Raw genomic sequence first — 19,843 nt, 5'->3', positions numbered from 1 at the left:
TTGAACCTGGACCGTGGATGAAGCATGCCTGTTCCTTCTCTCTCCGTGCAATGAAACTCACGATGGAGAGTGCCCTCTGATCAAATATCGTCATCTTCTCATATTCCAGACGCCTTTCAATGCCGTAAAATCCATAACGCCTCCCAATGCATGATCTTTATTACCCGGCCTAGATAGCTTCGAGTTCAAAATCGTCCAGCTTGTCACGGTACTTCATGATATTCCTCTTGATCTTGGAAGAATCCACCCAAGTCACAAAGTCCTCCATGTTCCTGGATCTCGTCAGCATTCGTTTCCCTACTCAACGAATGGGAAACAACTTACCTCGTCACAAGATACGCCGGATCCGTAACAACATCCGTCCCGACCCTCACATGCCCTTGCTCAATCATTTTGATTGCGCCTTGGATATGATCCGCCATCCTCAATCTTGTCATCACGACTGGTAGTCTCCGCCTCGCAAACGCGCTCACAGTAAGCTTGTGCTCGACATCGCTCAGCTTGCCCCTGCCTCCACCGCCTGTACCCAATATCCCCATATCGAACATTTTCTCTAGCAGGAGGTCTTCGTGCTTCCGGCGGAAGGGGTCTGAGGGGTCGAGGTTCGCGAGACGGTGCGCGAGTTGGCGCAAAGAACCGCACAGTTGATTGTACTTGCGGTAGTCGTCGCGGCCTTGAATGGCATAGCGGCGCATTACTGAGGCTTCGCGGTGGTCGGCATCGGATTTATAGGTGTTGAAGTCGACCTGAAATGTCAATTCGGGTATGCGATGCAGTGCAGGGAAATGAATACCTTCTTGAGCAGCTTTTGCTCATGGTGCTTGAGTTTCCGCACCATCCTGGCGGTGAAGTAAATTCGCCTTATTACTTTATGGGAGAACTAGGGGTGCGGGACGCGTCGAGCTGTCCTATGGTGGTGGTTGTGGAGAGGTATGGTCTTCGAGGCGTGCATGTTCAAAAAGTTGAAGCTCCGAGCATTTTCCGCGACGCGCTAACGTGGAACGAGATTAGCACTTCCGTCATATCATGCCCCTCCAGTGACTGGCAGCGGGGCCCAAAATTTACCATTGATTGAGTCAAGATTGTGTTTCTCGAGGTTCTCTACGTCCTTTCTCTCCATCTACTATATTTCTCGCCATGCCGACCGTTCACCTACTCGACTACGTCGCGGGCAACGTTCGCTCACTCGTCAATGCCATTGAGAAAGTCGGCTACACGGTGGAATGGGTCAAGTCGCCCGCCGACGTGCCTTCTGCAGATGTACGGCCTTCTCCGTCTGCGCATTTACATCTCAATTGACGTGTACTGATGTAGTTTTGACCCTAGAAACTCATCATTCCGGGCGTCGGCCACTTCGGCCACTGTTTATCACAGCTCGAGGCTGCTGGCTACATAGAGCCAATCCGCGAACACATCAAAGCCGGGAAACCTTTTATGGGAATATGTGTTGGTATGCAGGCGGTGTTTGAAGGATCGGAGGAGGACCCGCAAGTCAAGGGACTAGGATTGATTCCCTCGCGGTTGCGCAAGTTCCAGGACACAGACAAGAGCGTGCCGCACATCGGATGGAACAGCGCCAATACGTCAAGGCCTGGCCAAGTTACTGATGAGTCACTGTACGGACTACGGCCAACATCAAAATACTATTACGTTCACTCGTATGCTGCGCTGTATGAGGAGGGCAAGTTGGAAAAGGAAGGCTGGGCCGTTGCAACAGCACGATACGGCGACGAGGAGTTCGTGGGCGCAGTAGCCAAGGATAACGTTTTCGTAACACAATTTCACCCTGAAAAGAGTGGTGCCGCAGGTCTGCGCGTCATGAAAGCATTTCTGGATGGAAAGCGATCGCAGAAGCTACCAACGACACCTTCAGCATCCGCAACAAAAGAGGGCCTCACACGTCGTGTCATTGCATGTCTCGACGTGCGCACAAACGACCAAGGAGACCTCGTAGTCACAAAAGGCGACCAATACGATGTGCGAGAAAAGGCTGGCACAGGCAACGCCGTCCGTAACCTAGGGAAACCCGTCGAGATGGCGAAAAAGTACTACGAGCAGGGCGCCGACGAAGTCACGTTCCTCAACATCACATCCTTTCGCAACTGCCCCGTGGCCGATACACCGATGCTCGAGATCCTACGGAAAACTAGTGAAACAGTGTTCGTCCCCTTGACAATCGGTGGCGGCATTCGCGACACTGTTGACACAGACGGAACTAAGATCTCCGCCCTCGACATCGCGACCATGTACTTTAAGTCTGGCGCAGACAAGGTGAGCATTGGCTCCGACGCCGTTACCGCCGCAGAGGAATACCACGCACATGGGAAGAAACTAGCAGGCAACACGGCAATAGAAAGTATTTCCTCTGCATACGGCAACCAGGCGGTCGTCATCAGCGTCGACCCAAAACGCGTATATGTCTCCTCCCCAGACGCCACACCACACCACACTATCAAGACCAAAACTCCAGGCCCCAACGGCGAGGAATACTGCTGGTATCAATGTACCATCAAAGGTGGGCGCGAGGGTCGTGACTTCGACGTGCGCCAACTTGTCACAGCTGTCGAAGCCATGGGCGCAGGCGAGATCCTGCTCAACTGCATAGACAAGGACGGGAGCAACAGCGGCTTTGACCTTGAGCTTATCAACGACGTCAAGGCTGCCATCAAGATCCCGGTCATTGCGAGTAGTGGAGCGGGGAATCCAGGACACTTTGAGCAGGTCTTTGCAGAGACCCGGACGGATGCTGCGTTGGGGGCGGGCATGTTTCACAGGGGCGAGTATACGGTCAAGCAGGTTAAGGATTGGCTGCAGGACAAGGGGCAGATTGTTCGACCTTTCGAGGCGGATGTGTAAACGCGGATGAGCTTCGATGGGTTGGAAGAAATATGTTTAGATTCGTGACCCATCGTTCAACGCATATCTGTTCAACGCCATGCTTTTTGGTATAATCCCCAACGCCTGCCATGCTTGCCCTTGTGACACACCCCAAACGCCCAATATGCTACTATCGTTCTCTCATTTTAAGATCAGGCCAGGTCTAGCTAAAGTGTATGCCTTCTTGATTAAACGCATACAGCAGCTTCAAGAAGTCGCCCTCGTCACACAAACGCGCCCGCTTATCCGCAAGCTGCGTATCATCCTCGAGGACCTTCCTGACCTTCTCACGCACCAACTCGCTGACCCTGCCCTTCTTCTTGCGGTTCGCGCCATTCACTTTCTTGGACGCTTGTAGCTGCTTGAAGAAGTCGGGGAGGTCGTCGTCTGGGTCGTCTGGGTCGGAGAAGCCCTTGAACTCGTCGTCGTCTTCGACTTGGTCGACGTCCATGGTTTCTGCTTCCACGGCGGAAGGGTCGAGCGGTGTGTCGTCGACGTCGATATTGTTCTGAGCGCAGAAAAGGCGGTAGTTGCTCGCTAGCAGCTCGAGCACGGCTGCGGTGCCGAGAAAAGATGCGCGAAGCGTTCTGTTCTTGCGCACGAATGCGATGCGCAGCAATCCATCCCACTCCTCGTACGCGATCTGCGGCCGTGGGAACTTGGGCTCGATGCGCACGACGTTGCTCTCGACTAGCGGCGGCGGGTTGAAGTTGTTGCGCCCGACTTTCATGATGTGGCTGACTTTGGCCCACATTTGCACATTTACGGACAATCTGCTGTAGAGTTTCTCGCCGGGTTTGGCGAAGAGGCGCATGGCGAATTCGCGTTGAAACATGAGTATGCAGCTCCGTGGCGGGTTTGGCAGGGAAAGCAGCTTGAAGACCAAGGGCGAGGAAATCTGGTACGGTGTGTTGGAGATGCACACGTCGAAGCGCGGTAATTCTGTTTTTATCACATCGCCGAGCATCACTTTGAGTCTCTTGCCCTCGGGCGTGCCTTGCACTCGTTTTGTCAACTCGGCGGCCATACGCGGATCCATCTCCACGGCTGTGACTGATTTGGCAGCCTTCAATATCAAGACTGTAAGATTGCCGGTTCCGGGACCGACTTCAAGGACGTGGTCGGACTGTTTCAAATGTGCCTTCTGCACAATTGCGCTGGCGACACCAGGGTTCTTGAGGATATGCTGGCCGAGGTCTTTGTCCATTTTGAATATTGAATGCGCGGCGGCGGCCTTGGACGAGGGTTTCGCATAGGGCGTGGCATCGGGGGCACCCGAGGTGCGCTTTCGTTTGTCTTTTGGCATTCTGGCGGTCGTATGTGGGGGAGCAAGAATGGAAGCGGCGTGTCGAAGCTGTGGTGTTGGAATTTTTGGTGTCGAAGTCTTATCGGCCGATAAGAAATTTCGTGGGATTGACTCGTGCACGTGAACTGGCGTCATTTGACGCGTGACGTTTGATTGAGCTTCGCGCTGTGGCGCGCGAACTGTCAATTCCCATCCGAAAAGATCTCCCTGCAGGATAGTTTCATCCCTGACGTTGCTGCCAGTAGAAACGTTGTCCCGGGCCAACCTTGAGTTCGCCTTGCTCTTCCATTTTGGACACACAATCTCTAGCTGTATGCGACCCCTTTCAGAACTCTTCTATTGTCATCTACACGCTCTTTTCCCATTCAAGACCTCGTTGCGCCCTGCCTTTCCCGTGTGTACGCGCGCCTTCTCTCATCTAGTAGAGCCGCGAGTCACGCTACAATCACCCGCGTTCTGTCGCAACATCCAATTCAACTACACAGCCAAGCATCGTAAGCTACACTGCTCAGCTCTTGTCACCCCTGTGATCTCTGGACATCCATCGCCCCGCCGGGACCCACGCTTGGAGGCTGTGATTACTACTGGATCAATTCCATTGCGAAGTGAAGCTCGCTCTTACCTTCACAATATTTCATCAGAAAGCCTACCTTGGCAAGTCTCACCTCGCCGCCGACAGTACCACCTGACTACAAAGTCTACGTCTGCCCCTTACCACACATCACCATACACTACGCTCGCCTCACCTACCCTACCAACCAACATAATGGCGAAGAAGATATCCGACACGTCCTCCGAGTCGTCGCTCTCGCCTCCTCCTGAAGGACTCAGTGCGCTTGCTGAGAAGGCCACCGTCCAGACCACAGCGAAAGGCACAAAGAGAAAGGCAGAGGCCATTGTCACCAAGACTACCAAACGTACCAAGAAAACTGCAGTCGAGGATGGTACCAAGGAAGCTGCTATCGCTAGCACTAATGAGGTACCTCGAGCCAAGCGGGGCGCGACGACCAAAGTGAAGTACGAGGAGACTGTCGAAGAGGAAGAAAAGGCAAATGGTGTGGTGACCAAAGCCGCCACGGTCAAGAAAACAGCTCGTACAGTCAAGAAGAAGAACGTGAAGGATGCGCCTCCGCTCGAGGAGCGCACGAAAGACTCCAAGCTACGAGTAGGAGCCCACGTCAGTACCGCGGGAGGTGAGACCAAATCCATTCCTAGTTTCATTTGTGAGAAGAGCACACGCTAATATGGAACGGCCGGGCGAAAATTAGGTGTACAGAATGCCATACCCAATCTGATCCATATCGGGTATGTTACAGTCTTTTCTTTGTGTCGACTACTCATCCAGCTCCGGGACAACAAGCTAACTTCTCCAGCGGCAACGCCTTCGCTATGTTCATGAAGAACCAACGCAAATGGGACAATCCTGCAATGGATCCCGAAGCTGCCACAACATTCATCAACGCCTGCGAGTTGCATCATGTTGAAGTCGGCGATTGCTGCTTACCCCACGGCTCATATCTCGTCAATCTGGCGCATCCTGACCCCGAGCGCAAGAAGCAAGCCTACGACGCTTTCCACGACGATCTCGTACGCTGCCACAAGCTTGGTATCAAGCTTTATAATTTCCATCCAGGCAATGCAAACGCTACCACACGTGAGGAGGGCATCAAGCTCATTGCTGAGAACCTCAACCAAGCTCATAGTGATCCCGCCACCGGCGAAGTCATAACTGTCCTTGAGACTATGGCGTCGCTTGGGAATACGATTGGTGGTACTTTCGAGGACATTGCTGCTATCATCGAGCATGTCACCGATAAGAGCCGGGTGGCTGTTTGTCTCGATACTTGCCACGTCTTCGCTGCTGGCTATGACCTCCGCACTCCAGACGCGTACGCAGAGACAATGGCGAAGTTCGACAAGATCATCGATCTGAAGTACCTCAAGGCTTTGCACATCAATGACAGCAAGGCTCCTCTGAGTAGCCATCGCGACCTCCACGCCCGCATTGGTACGGGGTATCTCGGTCTCCGCGCGTTCCACAATATTGTCAACGATGAGCGCCTCCATGTTCTGCCCATGATTCTTGAGACTCCCAATGATGTCGTCGGCGAGGACGGCAAGAAGTTCGAGGACAAATCTATTTGGGCTCGCGAGATCAAGATGCTTGAGAAGCTTGTGGGCATGGACGTCGAGAGCCAGGAGTTCAAGGACCTGGAGGCCAAGTTGCACGAAGAAGGTACCTCAGAGCGTGAGCGCGTCGGCGACCAGGTCGACCGCAAGCAAGCTAAGGACACTAAGCCAAAGAAGCAGGCTAAGGAAGCCAAACCAAAGAAACAGGCTAAAGAAACTAAGCCGAAGAAGACAGGAAAGGGCAAAAAGAAGGTTGAGAGTGAAGACGAGGATGATGACGACGAAGAGTGAGCTGAAGGCGAGAAACGAAGGCGATGAGAAGCGTCCTCAGTTATCACCCAGAGGTATCTACTGGACGACACTCAGTCCAGGGATGAGGGAGTTGGCAGTGCAAACTCAAATTTACACCTGACGCCTCCATAAAGATTCAACAACTTGGTTGGATCCTGCACCAGTGATGGCATGCAGTGGGAGACAGAAGAGAATATATCTAGGGCGTTGGATGCCTACGAGTGTGGCCCATAGCTAACAAGATTTGGTTTTTGGACGATGGGTGCATCTGGTTTCACATTTTGGTTCTCGACTCTGTATTGACTTCTGGAGACACTCTCTTCCGATGCCCAATCTCAGCGGACATCTTCCGACTTTAGCATTACGAATCAGAAACCCGTTAACCGAGTGCATGGCTTCCTGTCTTTTAGCATCTATTCAGGCCCCCTCTACCATCCCTGCTGTTTCGATGCCTCACCGTCACTCAACAAGCCTTAACACGATGACATCTACCCGTCTTATGTATACCATGCCGCCAGGTACATGTAGCGCATTTTTCTATTGCTGACATGCATAGACTCATCGTGGGGGCGATAACCCAACGCGCCACCTACGGAATCGGATCGGGCCTTGCAGGATTCTCGATCTCTTAGCACTTTTCTTCGGGCCATATGACGGTCGACCGCAGGAATCGAAGTGCATCATTCAGATGCGGCTTAAATGCATCGCTACGCCACAGTACGCCCGTTGAGTTTTCACTTTTCACGTTGCAGGTCCAGGGGTTGACTGGTCGATTCTCGTGCATGCTCTTTCTATTCATACATTGCTGTCTTGTAAAGGCGTTTATAATCATGTAAAACATACTAATACTAAGACATGGCGGAGAAACACAACAAACCAAGATAAGTTGATCATCGTCATGCGATCATGTCAATACAGTCTCGTCTCCACTCTAGTCCTTCCCTTACGCAATCCCGCACCTCAGCTTACATTCCGCACTACCTGCAACAGCGCCAGTTCCCACGTCTGGGATTGATTCCCCCAGATCCTCAGTATCGAGACCCGCATTTCCGAAGGCCGCCTGAATGATATCCCGAGGGATAGTCCAGAGGCTATTAAGGATATTGAGCGTGCCGCTATCCTCGCTGTTCAGCGCGCTGATGAGAACCGAGGGTTCGCAACCTGTCACACCATGAGTTTCCATGTCAAAGAAGAGGAATGTAGGTCAAAGACATACCGTTGTTCTGCATAACATGCAGACTCGCCCTCGGGAAGATCGTCATCCGCATGGGTATCAGATTCACCTTGACTGTCCTCACCCCGTTCTCCCCAATCATGTAACTAGTCGTGTTCCCCGAGATGGCAGTGACGAGATTCGTCGCCCGTGGGTGCAGATGCGGGGGCAGCATACTGCATGGCCCGAGTGTCAGCAGCGAGATGCTGATGCCCTGACCCGCGAGGGCAGGGAATGTGGCTGCGTCGGCGGCGATGACACTGCCGACCGTACTGTTGTAGTAGGGGTGCTTGAAGAAGTCATAGTACCAGTCTGAGTCAGCGGGGAGGAGGGTATTGCGGTCGTAGTTTGTGGCAGCGGTGAGGAGCTGCGCGTTCAGATCTGGGTTGACGGTTCTGGATTTTGAGGCGTGGGTGAGGGGGAGCAGGAGGGCAAGGAGAGTGAGTGGGGTGAACATCTTGTTGGCTTTTGTGGATTGCAAGGAAGATCTGATGCTTTGATGGATTGTTCAACGACGGTTTGGTCTCCCCTTCTTATATACATCTCAAGGCTCCTAGATCGCGCCCAGGCAGACACGATATAACTATGAAGTGGATACTCAGAAACTGAGACAACGAAGTCCGCGGGCCAGATGCGTGAATTCTTGCTTTTCGTCAGGCTGTGCAGGCGTAGATGGGGAGGCACGCCTAAGTCAAAAAATATCATGGCGTTGTGTGTGTTGGGGGCCAACAGCAGAACTTGCCCTTGCTTTACAGAAAGTGGATACATGTGGCTGCTGACCGCATCTGCCTTGTGGTGCTTTTTTCTGCCACTGTTTCTCTGCTATGACAAGGCGTTATGGGAGAGATATCTACGATGCATTCCTGGTTTCGAGGATTCTTGCACATGACGTTGAGGGAAGCTTATGTCTCTGCTTCCGATCATCTCATCTACAAGAGATCAAGTGAACGTTAAGAATTTTGCGTCCGTGGCTAAGCCTCGGTGTGATCTAAGTGTGAGGTGTTTGCTGGCAGAGTACTTGGATGTTCCCTCGCTGTCTGCAAGCCCTTGGATCTCAATGGTGTTCAAGTTTTCACTAAGGTAGCTAGTGGAAGTGTTAATGGGTCGCCTGAATTATCTTCCTCGGGCGCAGCCAGGGGATTTCGACATCTTGCGTTGAGGAGAGATATGTGACAGACCAACAAATGTACAAGTCAAGGACATGAATTACTTATCGAGGGTCAGTTGGGAAATCTTCATGCGAGGAGTTGGCTTTTGGTAGTTGTCCTGGAACATGATGTGTAAAACGAGGCTAGAATGAGACGAGAGGCTTCTTCTCGTTACCTGGTAAATCGTGGAGACATTGTGATGCCTGAAATAGCCTAAAACTGCCTCCATGTACTCATTAGCGCGACGCCACAATATGGTAGTGCCGAGTAGGCGCAGTTCGTCTGAGTAAAATTAGCCGGATCGTTATGGGTTCCTGGTTCAGATCCGGCACTTGACTGAAGCTTCCTTCGCATTGGTAGATCCACTCTCCATTCGCGCTGTGGCTTTTCAACTTGCATCCTCGTCAACGCTCCTGTGGTCCATGCTTCTAGAAATGATTCGCTCCAACATCACACTCGTAAATATCTCTGGGTCCTGAAATAGAGCGTGATCGCATTGTTGGTCTATTTATTGGGTCGCCGCCGCGAGATTGAACACAGCCGCTTGAGCAAAGGTCGGAAAGTGTTATGATTTGGGATTAGCAAGATTGTATGCACCTAACAGCACTAACGCCGCGTGTAGCAAACAGTGTCACACAGAGCACCAGAAAAGTGACAGATGAGATGGTAGATCGAGCAAGTAGGTAAGTTTGAGACTGACCATCCCATAAAAGCGAGCCTCAGATTGCAGGCCGACTATTGGTTAAGGCAGCTACTGTTGGGTGAAGCGATGCCTGATACCGAGCCTTGTGGGGCATGTTGTGTAACAAAGGTATCTAAAATCCACCTATAATCAATGGTTTCTTAGATATTGCTTAATTGGGACTGTCTAACAGTACTTTGACGCAGAGATACCGGCTATCTTTACTGCACGTCTTATTGTTATGTTACATTTTCTCTTATAACTTAACACTATATGACGTCGTACATGTATAAGACATAAAAAGACTTTGTGAGAGCTGCTTCTACCAGACGAGGGATAGGTTATCTAAGAGCTTGCTGTCTTTGTTCTTAGGAAGATCTGTCTCCGATCATGCTTACGGAAAAGTGTCATCTCAACTAAGCGGGCGTAATGCCTTTGCACAGGCATTATAAGACAGGCAACAAGCTGGGTCGTGACGCAGTGTAATCGACACATTAACATTTATTCAACTCATATTTGTATCTTCAATTTATAAAATCAAGTTTCAACGGACTTCCATACCATGGATCGGGTTTTCGAAGAACGCCCTCCCCTGCTGTGGGAGCCAATCTCAACAGAACCCATAGAGGTCAGACTCGCCAACATGCGGGCCGCTATAGCCTCTGGCGCCGACCCTAACGAGCTTGACGGCACTCGAAAGCCACGTGTGGGTCGCCCCCTCGACTATGCTATAACCACTCTGGCATGTGCCTATCACGAAACCGTAAAGACGAATCTCCCTATCGTAGAACTTCTTTTAGAGACAGGTGCTGACCCGAGGCTTCCGGGTCGGATACCAATACAGGACGTTTCGCCTTTGGAAGGAGTGCGGAGATGGCTGGAGGCTTTTGATATTCGTGGCGGGAACTGGGCCTCAGAGGAAACGGCGTTGAAGCCTTTCTACGAGTCGGCATACAAGGCAATGAAGAAGGTTGCGGATAAGCTTGATGGTAAGTTTACCTAGTTTGTACCTAATTATAGTTCAGGCAATCTGACTCTTTACGACAGCACAAGATGCGGCGGAAAGAGCTAACGACTATACTACTGAGAAGGAGAATGAACTAAATACAGGCAGCTCATGGTTTAGTTGGCTAACGTTTTGGTAACCTATCATAGCTACCATGGATGTTACGCTTAACATTCTTTTCTTGGATGTAACGGCTTCTGGTTTTCTTCTTGTGTACTGTTGGCGGGAATACCGCGTTGGTCAATTTAATAAGGAGATGGAAAATAGCATCTGCACATCAATCACCATGCCAAGTGACTGTCTTCGCTGCATTTTCCAAAATTTTCAACCTTTTTCGATCAACATAGATTACAACGAAAACATCAAATCGCCCATTAGCTTTTGCACCAGCATGCTAGATTGATCAGATAGTATGTACAAAATAAACCGTGTAAGATGATCGTGAACAACTCCGCCTATGGTATGCCTTGAACATCGTATATAGGTCATCCGAAATTTACCATCTCTTGCTCCAGGAAGTTCTGCCCTCAGTTAGGCGTCTTTCGTGGTAGTGTCTGTACGACAGTCTTCTTGAGCTCGCATCAAGTAAGACAATACACCCCAGATCCCTCTCATGGCTTCGGTGCGGTCGTCAACGTCGAATAGATCATACCAGCGCGTTCTCTGAAGCTTTGGTGAACACCAATCAGCATCTGGTGGTGTGTCTTCGGGGAGGTGTCCTTCGGTAAGGAATTGTAAGTAGAGTGGATGTACGCGTAGTTTCAACACACTGATATGGTGATTCAATGATGACACCATGAAAACCTGTGGTTGAGTTAGCAAATCAGCGTTGAACGTGTAACATTCCACGGCGACTTACATCGTCCCACTCAGTACTTCTATCCTTCCCAATCCTTTCATACGTGATCTTTGGGTCCCATAGAGCGTTTCCTGTTTTCAAAACTTTCCAAAGCTCTACTGGTGATGGCCTTCGACGAACCCTTGAACCATCTCGATTCCTTAAAACAGATTTGTCTTCGTTATTAGATGTGTTACTGGTGTCTTTGGTCCCTTGAGTTTCGCCCCCAGGACCTCCTCCCCAGCGCTCTTTAGTCGTCCACCATTTGCCTTCACCACTTCGTTTTTCTGTCTTGCCCTCCCTTATCCTTTCTTGTGCCAACAGAAGCATCGCGCCAAGTTCACGAACAGCATCGAGAACAGACTCTGCGTCTAACATGCCAGTAGAGCCAAAATTCACGTCAGGCCTGCATTGAATACCTAGCACAGGCCCTTCCATCCATCCCTGCCGTGCCTTTGCTCTGTCCTGAGGCCCTCGATAGGCTACAGAGCTCATTCGTACTGGGAATCGGACTTTGCCTAGTGGCAGAACTGGTGGACGCCGATGCTGAGAAACAGAAACACCAAACGCCCATGCGATAGATTCCACAAAGGCTCGAACGCACTCAACGCGGTACTGGTCGGGCATCTCTGCACCATTTCCAATTCGATAACCCTGGTAGGAGCCGTTTGATGGATCGATTGGTTTGTTGAGAGGCTCCAAATTTATAGGCAGCGAAACTTTCGGTGACGCGATTCTTTCCGGTAGCACCCCGCTTGGAACGATCAATGATGTTTGCGCAGCTATCAGTCCGTTCGCACGATCTTTGGAGTTGAGAGACTGAGCCACTGTTTGGTTATCTACCGCCTCTAGCTTTGCTTTCTTGCGTGGATCGCTTTTGGCGGAAGACATGAAGGTGGAACCCATATCCGCAACCCAGCCTATCTTGGTTTCTCCTTGTGCCTCCTGACTTTGATGTTTTTCTCCAGCAAGAGTCAAGGACGAAACTCCCTCGTTATTGGTAACTTCTGGGTCTGGCGGAACATATTCGTCAAGAGAGTTGTCCCAGTAGTACGCCATGTTGTCCAGACCTTCCCAAAACTTTCGGAAATGGGCAAGTCGTGGAGTTGTGTGGCTTTTACCTCCTTTGCGAGTAAGCGTGGAGAAAGCATCGTTGTTCTTGAATGTCAACTCTTTCGCACGCATATAGAATTCTCTTTGATCAGGCACTCTTCTACCATTGCTGAGGAGGGTGGCGACAGGGCCCTTGAACGAGGAATCGTTTTGCTCTGGCGGATTCAACCAGGATCTTGGAGGAAGATGCGATTGCGCGTTGTTTGACAGAGATGATAGCAGCGTCTCGAAATCACATTCAGGTTGGAACGTGACATTCAAAAGTGCCAACGTGTCCTGGGTAACATCAGATGGCTTCTTCAAGGCCAGAAAGTGGGCAGGTATCCCTGCTCCCTGTTCAGTAGTCCAGGATGGTGGAGGGGTTTGTATCGATGGTGTAGGTGGGTTGAGAGACGGAAAGACAACGGGTATCGGCTTTGGTGGTGGCGATCTCTTGTTCTGCGTGTCATGCTGTCCCGCAAGCATGTTTCCTATGAAGGTCCAGCCTTATGTTAGTGCCAAAATTATGTGCACAATAGGCTTCAGACGAAACGTGTCTGATGTTCTCGAACGGGTGGAGATACGCGAAACGCAACGCCTCGGTGCAATGCAAAGGGAGAAGCCGGACGACCAGTAATAATCGGTAAAAACCTAGGTCTTGCTGCTACGTGTACTACGAAGCTCGAAATGCTAGCAGCTACGATGCAGGCCCGAGTACACGATAGGAGCGGACGACGGAATTGAGTTTTGGAAAGGACAACGTGGCGATCGTTAGAACTTACCACTAAAACTGAACATGGTCGCAATCTTTTTTCGAGATGTTTTTACTTTCGACGAGAACTGCTGTCGGTGTGAGGTTCGAGGTCGAGTCCTCGTCGATCCGATGTTGGGAAAGCGCTCTCGGTCGCATCTTCGCCTGCATGTAGCGCTCCATGGCTCGTCTCCACATCTCCACTCTCCTAACTGTACAACGGAGGTGGTAAAGTTTTCTGGTTCAATGCCCTCCAAGGATAATCTCTAAATCTATCTGCCATACTTCGAAACGAACGCCAGCGAAAGCTACTGTCAGTGGCTGATTATGCTTGGCGTTTTGCTCTCAAGGCCGGGTCATGGCCGTCTGGATTTTGGAAGGTATCGCGATGCAACAGTTTGGTGAAAACAACTCGCAGAGCCCCTGCAGAAACAGAAAATCGTGCATGGGCTTTACCCAAGAGATCTCTTTCGTGATGATGAGGTAATGTAGCCCTCATGAGGGCTATCACGTGTCTGCTAACATATTGAAAATCCTCGCCAACGGCCACCTCGATTCCCTCTCATTCTCACCTCCCACGCCCACCAGCACTCAAACCATGACAGAACCCAAACTTGTCCCGCTCAGGATCAGACTAATTGGCTGAGACGACCGAGGCGTTTCTGCCCATAACTGCGAGGCCTATAGCGCATCATGTTTGTTGTAGTCGCTGCTCAAAGCGGCACATGAAGCCGCCCACGTTTCAGATGCCTCGGAGCGCTGTTCATTGTGCCAACGACTGACAGCCACGCGGTCGCTCCTCGAACACCTGCTAACATTTCTTTCCATGATATCGTTATTGATGCTGAGCATCGTAACGGAGGTCTGCTATCTTTCGGAGTAACATGCACCAAGTGCCCGCGATTTTTGAGTTCTCTTTCCTTTGTCTACTTTTTTGAGCCTTGCTGGCGTTTCCTTTCTTGAATCTCGCGTCTGCATGGCTACTCCGCGAGAGTCGATCACGACAGTGAATGGGAGGCGGTGCACTCGTTCCCGGGCCCGGTTTTCAACCACATCCGCCGTCATCTCAGAGACTTCAGCGGTCGCTACTCAAACTCAAATCACTACCTCGACTGTGGCAGAAGAAGCATCGCAAATACGGAGTAGCGCCATCAGTTCTACAGCCCCGCCTTCCCTGTCACCTCCAGAAGCTTCTTCATCGTCGTCGTTAGCAGAACAGCCTGTTCTCACGTCCACAACAGAAGTAGCAGTGTCGTCCGCGCTAGGTACGGATACTATAGACCCTATTTCACGCCCACCGATCGCACCGCTTGTCAACCTTATGCCACCTGTACCGGTAGCAGGTTCAGAACAGTCTGCGCAGACCAGTGCGACATCAGTAGTGCCTTCACGTGTTGCTGGAGTTATCACAGTGCCTCTTACGAGTTTGGCACCCGTATCTGACACGATAGAAACAGCTACTCCCGCCGCATCATCCACCGTACTCGCGCAAGTATCCTCAGGACTTGCAGTTCCAACCGCACCCACCATCACGACATCCAGCACAACACTCCCTGCCTTACCTAGTCAACCCGAAACACCATCAGAGTCGTCGTCTACGGAAACAAGTGTAGCTGAACTGCCACAGCGAACAAACTCTGTCGTGTTAGCAATTCCAACCGGGGGACAAGCTGGCGTGGTTGCGCCAGAACAAAACGCCAGCGGTGGTAATGGCATCAGCGGAACAGATATCAAAACCATCGTTGGAGGAACAGTTGGTGGACTTGTAGGTCTTGTGTTACTTGGCGCCCTACTACTCTTCTGCCTGAGAAGACGCAAATCGAAAGGGAAAAACTGGAACGAGAAAGAGGAGGATTCCCGTTTTATGACAATGTTTGTTGCAAAATTGAAGGGCAACAAGACCAAGTCAACGGACTTTCCGTACGAGCAACATGTCCAGGGTCCAAGTGCCAGTTCGGTATATGCGACGCGCCCGCACGGCCGAAACAGTAGCAAGTTGGAAGGGATAAATGCAGGTCGAGGGATAAAAGGCCCAGTCCGTCAAAATAGCAACGGTGTCCAGGATCCCTTTGCAGATCCCGGGTCGCCTGCGAATGTGCAGCTGCTCAGGTCGAATTCGAGCGGACCTCTCATACCACAACTTGCAGCAACTGCGGCACCTCGATCGCCATTCGCATCGCTCCTTGAAGAAATCGAGGGCGCGCCAGGTTGGTTGAGAGATTCAGCTTGGTCAAACCATAGGCGTACACAGAGTTCAGCTTCAGCACTAAATTCGCACCCGCCTTCATCTGTATACTCGACAGCAAACGACCCCTTCAGGGATCCCCCTAATGTGTCGCCAACACCAGGCCAACGTCTTCCACCAAATCGAGCGCGTCACTCATCGAACGTACATTCTGAATACATGAATATCAACACGAAAACCGCTCCAGCTTCTCGCGACTCTGATTTTATATTGTTTGGCGAGCCTGGACCGAGTCGGCCAGCCACCGGAGTGTTCACTCCTGTTCCTAGTCGGCCAAGCACCAACACGTTCACTCCTGGACGGACGCCTCGACAATCGGACCCTTTCGATCTGGATCGACCTGAGGTGCTCGGCTTTCGGAATGTTATCAGTCGAATGGTCAGTGTGGGGAGGCAACCTACGCAAAGTAGACGAGCGAGCAGCGTTGGCAACTGGGGAAACGGTACTGATTCATATTATGGCCAGATGGGGAAATATAGCCCAACACCAGGTCGAGGAGACAGGTGACGTTGATGAAGGTTGATGTTTACGATCGAACGCGCAACATACAAGAGCAGGACTTAATGATGAGCAAATATGGCGCCTTAACAAAACACATTTTCACGATAGCAGGAAGCATTCCGTTGGTTCTATCGCTCGGCATTGAAGGAGTTTCTCTCGCGGATGCATAATGTTCCTTATCTTTTTGTCGCATTTTCTTTTCATTGTAGCTGGATCTTACTACCTTGCATATATGTCATACCGCTTCGAGTTGCATTCCAACCATGTAGCGCTAGGACGCTCCACTGATAGCTCTTGTTACGCAAATCGGATACATACAACAGCGTTAGAGATTATACATGTCTTGGCTGAACATACAATTACTCATGGTCATATTATATCGATGAAATAATGAATTTCTCAAACCCTACAACATACCATTACTCCACAACCGACCATCAATACTATCCACCACAACCCAGCACTCCACCCAGTGCCTTCATTACACCCCAATCCACCCCACCCATGAACCTCACATCCACTTCTCCGACCCTCCAAACGGTGGATACCTCAACCCTCCTCCCGCGCTCCCTCTCCTCTTCCTCACCCACCTCCCTCCTCCTATACTACTCTTACTCCCGCTCCCCGCCGAGCTACTCACGCAATCCCAATTCCACGGCGCCTCCCGTCCAAGCATCTCATACCCCGCTACTCTCCGCAAACGGCCCCGAGCACGTTCAGGTCGGACCTCACGCAGCGCTGCGATGGTCTGGGCGCGGATTGCGGCTGGCTCCACGATCTGCGTGCGGTATGTGGGTTCTCTTGCCGGCGGGCAGATTGGCGACGGGGGGCGGCAACGCGATGGCGGGCGCGAGGGGGTGAGGGACAGTGAGGAATGACGTTTGTGACCTGAGCCGTGGAGTGTGATGATTGGGATGTTGTGGTCGTGGTGAGGGCCGTGGAGGGGGTGGAGATGCAGTGGGTGCATATGGTGGTGATGGAGGTGTGGGTGCAAATGGTGGTGGTGTTGTTGTTCGGCGGACACGACGCTGCTGGAGAGCTTTACGTGGACTTTGCTCAACCGCGGGCTCGAGATTGGACTGTGGTGGACGCGGGCGATTTGTTCGACGCAGGAGGGTGGTGAGGAGGGCTGCTTGGACGCCTTGGGGGTGAGGGTTATCCAGCACATGACTGCGTCTGGTGGGGTTCCTGGAAGGAACCGAGGCGAGGGATGTTGACAGCGGGTTGATTGTGTGTAATGATATATGATGATGGTTGAAAGTGTGGTATTTCGTAGGATGGTGGTCTTGGTGGAGGATATGGGTATGAAAGGGATTTGTAACAGGACATTCGGACGAGGATGGCAGGACAACAAAGGATCACAGTGCGATACTTAACAAGGACTCAGACTCTCTCTCAACGGATGACCACAATCCTGCTCTTGCATTCCCCCATCGTGATGGCGCCGTCGTCCGTATATACACTGCCCTTTGGCATCATTTGCCGACATCACACATCATACAAAGTACTTCACGCGCACAGTGCGATTTGTCTGCCGACAAAGAAATCCAAGACAGAAGGGACGTTGACTGTGCCTGCATGATGGTTGACGGTGCCTGCGTCTCGGCGCGGCGAACATGTGTTGTGGTCTCTTGAGGTGGTGACTGAGGCTGCTGGGGGTCGCGTGGGTTGGCGCTGTCTTACGTGACCTCGAGGTTCACGGCGACCATGTGATCGCTTCTGACTTGTTGCCTACTCGACACGGGATGACGTGGGGTCTGGAGGGATAGTGTATTTGAAATCCCACGTTGAGATAAAGTCATGGTTTTTGGGAAAGATTATAATAGAAAGAGTTGAGTGTTCCTGGTCGCATGGTGGTCGAGTGCATCGGAATGGACGTGCTGTGAACGTGACAGGAAGTATGTTTGTTTCATGTTGTTCTGTCGCCATAGATCATATCTCGTTTGAGAAGGCAAGAACCGAAAGATGTAAGTGGAAAGTAATGCATCGACCTCTAGAAGTTTTGTGAGAAAGAGAGACGAGATGACGAAATCAGGACAGAGCTGGTTTTTGACGAGTATAATATTAACAGTAGATGCCGCCGACAAGTGCGTCCATTTTCACTGCGAAACAGTAACATAGGCGAAATACAGACTGAGGTAGTTGTGTTCTCTGGAAGTTGGTGATGGAGGGAGGCAGCAGCGGCGGCGTCAGGGTTTGTCTTGGCACCCGCGACAACAGCTCGTCCGCGAGCTTGCCTCATACAATCACTTCTGTACACGCCAACAACCCCGCCACGACTCCTCCATCTCGCCCTCCCATAATCCTTTCTCACAGTCCATAGGCACACAATCGCAGCCATGGACTCATTAGTCTCGCAGTACAGCCGCCCGGCGCACTCGGAGGAAGAGCAGACGCAGCAAGAGCAGCTCGAGCTCTACAACTGCACCCCGGAGCTCTCTCTCAAGTTTGCCCTGCCGCCAGTAGCCCAGGTAAATACTCTATATTCCGAGCAGAGTCTGGGTGTCTCTATTAGGTCGTCATATACTCATATCACAACAGTCCGCATCATGGCTCCGCGCAATGACAGACGACTACTCCAACCCCAACTGCCCCATTAAGATTGCACACGGTACCACAACCCTCGCCTTCCGCTTCAAGGGCGGCATCATCGTCGCCACCGACTCGCGAGCCACGGCCGGAAACTGGATAGCGAGTCAGACGGTCAAGAAGGTCATTGAGATCAACAACTGCCTGCTGGGAACCATGGCTGGTGGCGCTGCTGTAAGCACCTGACGCTCACAGGGGATATATGTGTCGGTGCTGATATAACGTCAGGACTGTCAATACTGGCTCGCGTGGCTCGGTATGCAATGTCGCCTCCACGAGCTCCGACACAAGCGCCGCATCTCCGTCGCCGCAGCATCCAAGATCCTAGCGAACCTGGTGTACTCGTACAAGGGCCAGGGCCTGAGCATGGTACGCCATATCCACCCCTCTCCTCCATCTCTCGACTTACATCCCAACAGGGCACCATGTGCGCCGGCGTAACCCCGCAAGAAGGCCCCGCACTATACTACATCGACAGCGACGGCACGCGCCTCGCCGGCAACCTGTTCTGTGTTGGCTCCGGTCAAACCTTCGCATACGGTGTGCTCGACGCAGAATACAGCTACGACCTTGAGGATGACGCGGCGCTGGAGCTCGGGCGACGAAGCATCCTCGCCGCTACGCACCGCGACGCGTACTCTGGAGGTTTCATCAACTTATACCACGTCAAGGAGGATGGCTGGGTCAAGCACGGCTTCAGCGACACGAATCCTATCTTCTGGGAGACGAAGCTGAAGAAGGGCGAGTTCTCGAATGTGACGAGTCAGCTGGACTAGGGTGGCTGAAGGTGTGGGTGGTTAGACTAAACGATACTGTGAGGGATGTGGATGGGCAGGCATGCAGAGGTAGACTGCTGCTCTCACTTCTCATTCTAAATATGAACGAATGGAATGAAATGAAATCAAGTCTTTGGATTACTTGCTGTCATGGATTTCACTCACTGCACAATCACTAAGAACTTTGAAGTTACACTATTCGCAATTCCTATAAACTAACGCACAGCACAGCATAGCATAGCTAAGTATAAAAGAAAACTAAAAGAAAACTAATACAAATCTGCCAAATCCCCGCAGCTCGAAATAGGACATGTGAATCAAACCAAGCCCCACCAAAGCAAAAACATGGAAAGTAAAGTAGAAGGAAGAACGCCGTGCCCTAGCCCTAGCTTGTGCCC

General features: G+C 51.5%; 11 protein-coding genes across 11 annotated transcripts; 6 read left to right on the top strand and 5 right to left on the bottom strand.

The window, feature by feature from the left end:
- Nucleotides 1-164: 164 nt before the first annotated feature.
- On the bottom strand, nucleotides 165-926 carry P153DRAFT_427271 (uncharacterized protein). Its single transcript, XM_033672657.1, has 3 exons — nucleotides 794-926; nucleotides 325-746; nucleotides 165-272 (listed from the first exon to the last, which is right to left on the bottom strand). The coding sequence occupies exons 1-3, from the start codon at nucleotides 836-838 to the stop codon at nucleotides 170-172; spliced, it is 570 nt and encodes a 189-aa protein (XP_033528982.1). The 5' UTR covers nucleotides 839-926; the 3' UTR covers nucleotides 165-169.
- Nucleotides 927-1,137: 211 nt separating this feature from the next.
- On the top strand, nucleotides 1,138-2,856 carry P153DRAFT_371941 (imidazole glycerol phosphate synthase-like protein hisHF; the record flags this gene model as incomplete). Its single annotated transcript, XM_033669353.1, has 2 exons — nucleotides 1,138-1,260; nucleotides 1,327-2,856. 2 exons carry the CDS (start codon nucleotides 1,138-1,140, stop codon nucleotides 2,854-2,856), a joined length of 1,653 nt encoding a protein of 550 aa, XP_033528981.1.
- Nucleotides 2,857-3,040: 184 nt separating this feature from the next.
- On the bottom strand, nucleotides 3,041-4,183 carry P153DRAFT_279455 (dimethyladenosine transferas-like protein; the record flags this gene model as incomplete). The annotated part of the gene is made up of 1 exon (XM_033663022.1): nucleotides 3,041-4,183. The coding sequence occupies one exon, from the start codon at nucleotides 4,181-4,183 to the stop codon at nucleotides 3,041-3,043; it is 1,143 nt and encodes a 380-aa protein (XP_033528980.1).
- A 766-nt stretch (nucleotides 4,184-4,949) lies between these two features.
- Nucleotides 4,950-6,746, top strand: P153DRAFT_305111 (AP endonuclease; the record flags this gene model as incomplete). Its single annotated transcript, XM_033664589.1, has 3 exons — nucleotides 4,950-5,376; nucleotides 5,452-5,488; nucleotides 5,557-6,746. 3 exons carry the CDS (start codon nucleotides 4,950-4,952, stop codon nucleotides 6,602-6,604), a joined length of 1,512 nt encoding a protein of 503 aa, XP_033528979.1. The 3' UTR covers nucleotides 6,605-6,746.
- An 801-nt stretch (nucleotides 6,747-7,547) lies between these two features.
- On the bottom strand, nucleotides 7,548-8,274 carry P153DRAFT_352566 (RmlC-like cupin; the record flags this gene model as incomplete). Its single annotated transcript, XM_033666387.1, has 2 exons — nucleotides 7,548-7,765; nucleotides 7,821-8,274. 2 exons carry the CDS (start codon nucleotides 8,272-8,274, stop codon nucleotides 7,548-7,550), a joined length of 672 nt encoding a protein of 223 aa, XP_033528978.1.
- Nucleotides 8,275-10,098: 1,824 nt separating this feature from the next.
- Nucleotides 10,099-11,005, top strand: P153DRAFT_391922 (uncharacterized protein). Its single transcript, XM_033671105.1, has 2 exons — nucleotides 10,099-10,636; nucleotides 10,695-11,005. The coding sequence occupies exons 1-2, from the start codon at nucleotides 10,210-10,212 to the stop codon at nucleotides 10,790-10,792; spliced, it is 525 nt and encodes a 174-aa protein (XP_033528977.1). The 5' UTR covers nucleotides 10,099-10,209; the 3' UTR covers nucleotides 10,793-11,005.
- A 179-nt stretch (nucleotides 11,006-11,184) lies between these two features.
- Nucleotides 11,185-13,069, bottom strand: P153DRAFT_278828 (uncharacterized protein; the record flags this gene model as incomplete). Its single annotated transcript, XM_033662978.1, has 2 exons — nucleotides 11,185-11,457; nucleotides 11,513-13,069. The coding sequence occupies 2 exons, from the start codon at nucleotides 13,067-13,069 to the stop codon at nucleotides 11,185-11,187; spliced, it is 1,830 nt and encodes a 609-aa protein (XP_033528976.1).
- An 844-nt stretch (nucleotides 13,070-13,913) lies between these two features.
- P153DRAFT_427264 (uncharacterized protein) lies at nucleotides 13,914-16,448 on the top strand. Its single transcript, XM_033672656.1, has one exon. It carries the CDS (start codon nucleotides 14,311-14,313, stop codon nucleotides 16,084-16,086), a length of 1,776 nt encoding a protein of 591 aa, XP_033528975.1. The 5' UTR covers nucleotides 13,914-14,310; the 3' UTR covers nucleotides 16,087-16,448.
- On the top strand, nucleotides 16,168-16,531 carry P153DRAFT_5463 (uncharacterized protein). Its single transcript, XM_033673271.1, has one exon. It carries the CDS (start codon nucleotides 16,250-16,252, stop codon nucleotides 16,469-16,471), a length of 222 nt encoding a protein of 73 aa, XP_033528974.1. The 5' UTR covers nucleotides 16,168-16,249; the 3' UTR covers nucleotides 16,472-16,531.
- A 60-nt stretch (nucleotides 16,532-16,591) lies between these two features.
- P153DRAFT_380403 (uncharacterized protein) lies at nucleotides 16,592-17,248 on the bottom strand (the record flags this gene model as incomplete). Its single annotated transcript, XM_033669927.1, has 1 exon — nucleotides 16,592-17,248. The coding sequence occupies one exon, from the start codon at nucleotides 17,246-17,248 to the stop codon at nucleotides 16,592-16,594; it is 657 nt and encodes a 218-aa protein (XP_033528973.1).
- A 1,100-nt stretch (nucleotides 17,249-18,348) lies between these two features.
- P153DRAFT_362343 (proteasome-domain-containing protein) lies at nucleotides 18,349-19,528 on the top strand. The gene is made up of 4 exons (XM_033667114.1): nucleotides 18,349-18,551; nucleotides 18,622-18,843; nucleotides 18,898-19,038; nucleotides 19,089-19,528. The coding sequence occupies exons 1-4, from the start codon at nucleotides 18,420-18,422 to the stop codon at nucleotides 19,443-19,445; spliced, it is 852 nt and encodes a 283-aa protein (XP_033528972.1). The 5' UTR covers nucleotides 18,349-18,419; the 3' UTR covers nucleotides 19,446-19,528.
- Nucleotides 19,529-19,843: the final 315 nt, after the last annotated feature.

This window comes from Dothidotthia symphoricarpi (genome assembly GCF_010015815.1).
Source record: "Dothidotthia symphoricarpi CBS 119687 unplaced genomic scaffold P153scaffold_1, whole genome shotgun sequence".
In the NCBI taxonomy this organism is placed as follows: Eukaryota; Fungi; Ascomycota; class Dothideomycetes; order Pleosporales; family Dothidotthiaceae; genus Dothidotthia; species Dothidotthia symphoricarpi.
Note: the sequence above shows the minus strand (reverse complement) of the source record. Positions and strands in the feature narration are given on the sequence as shown.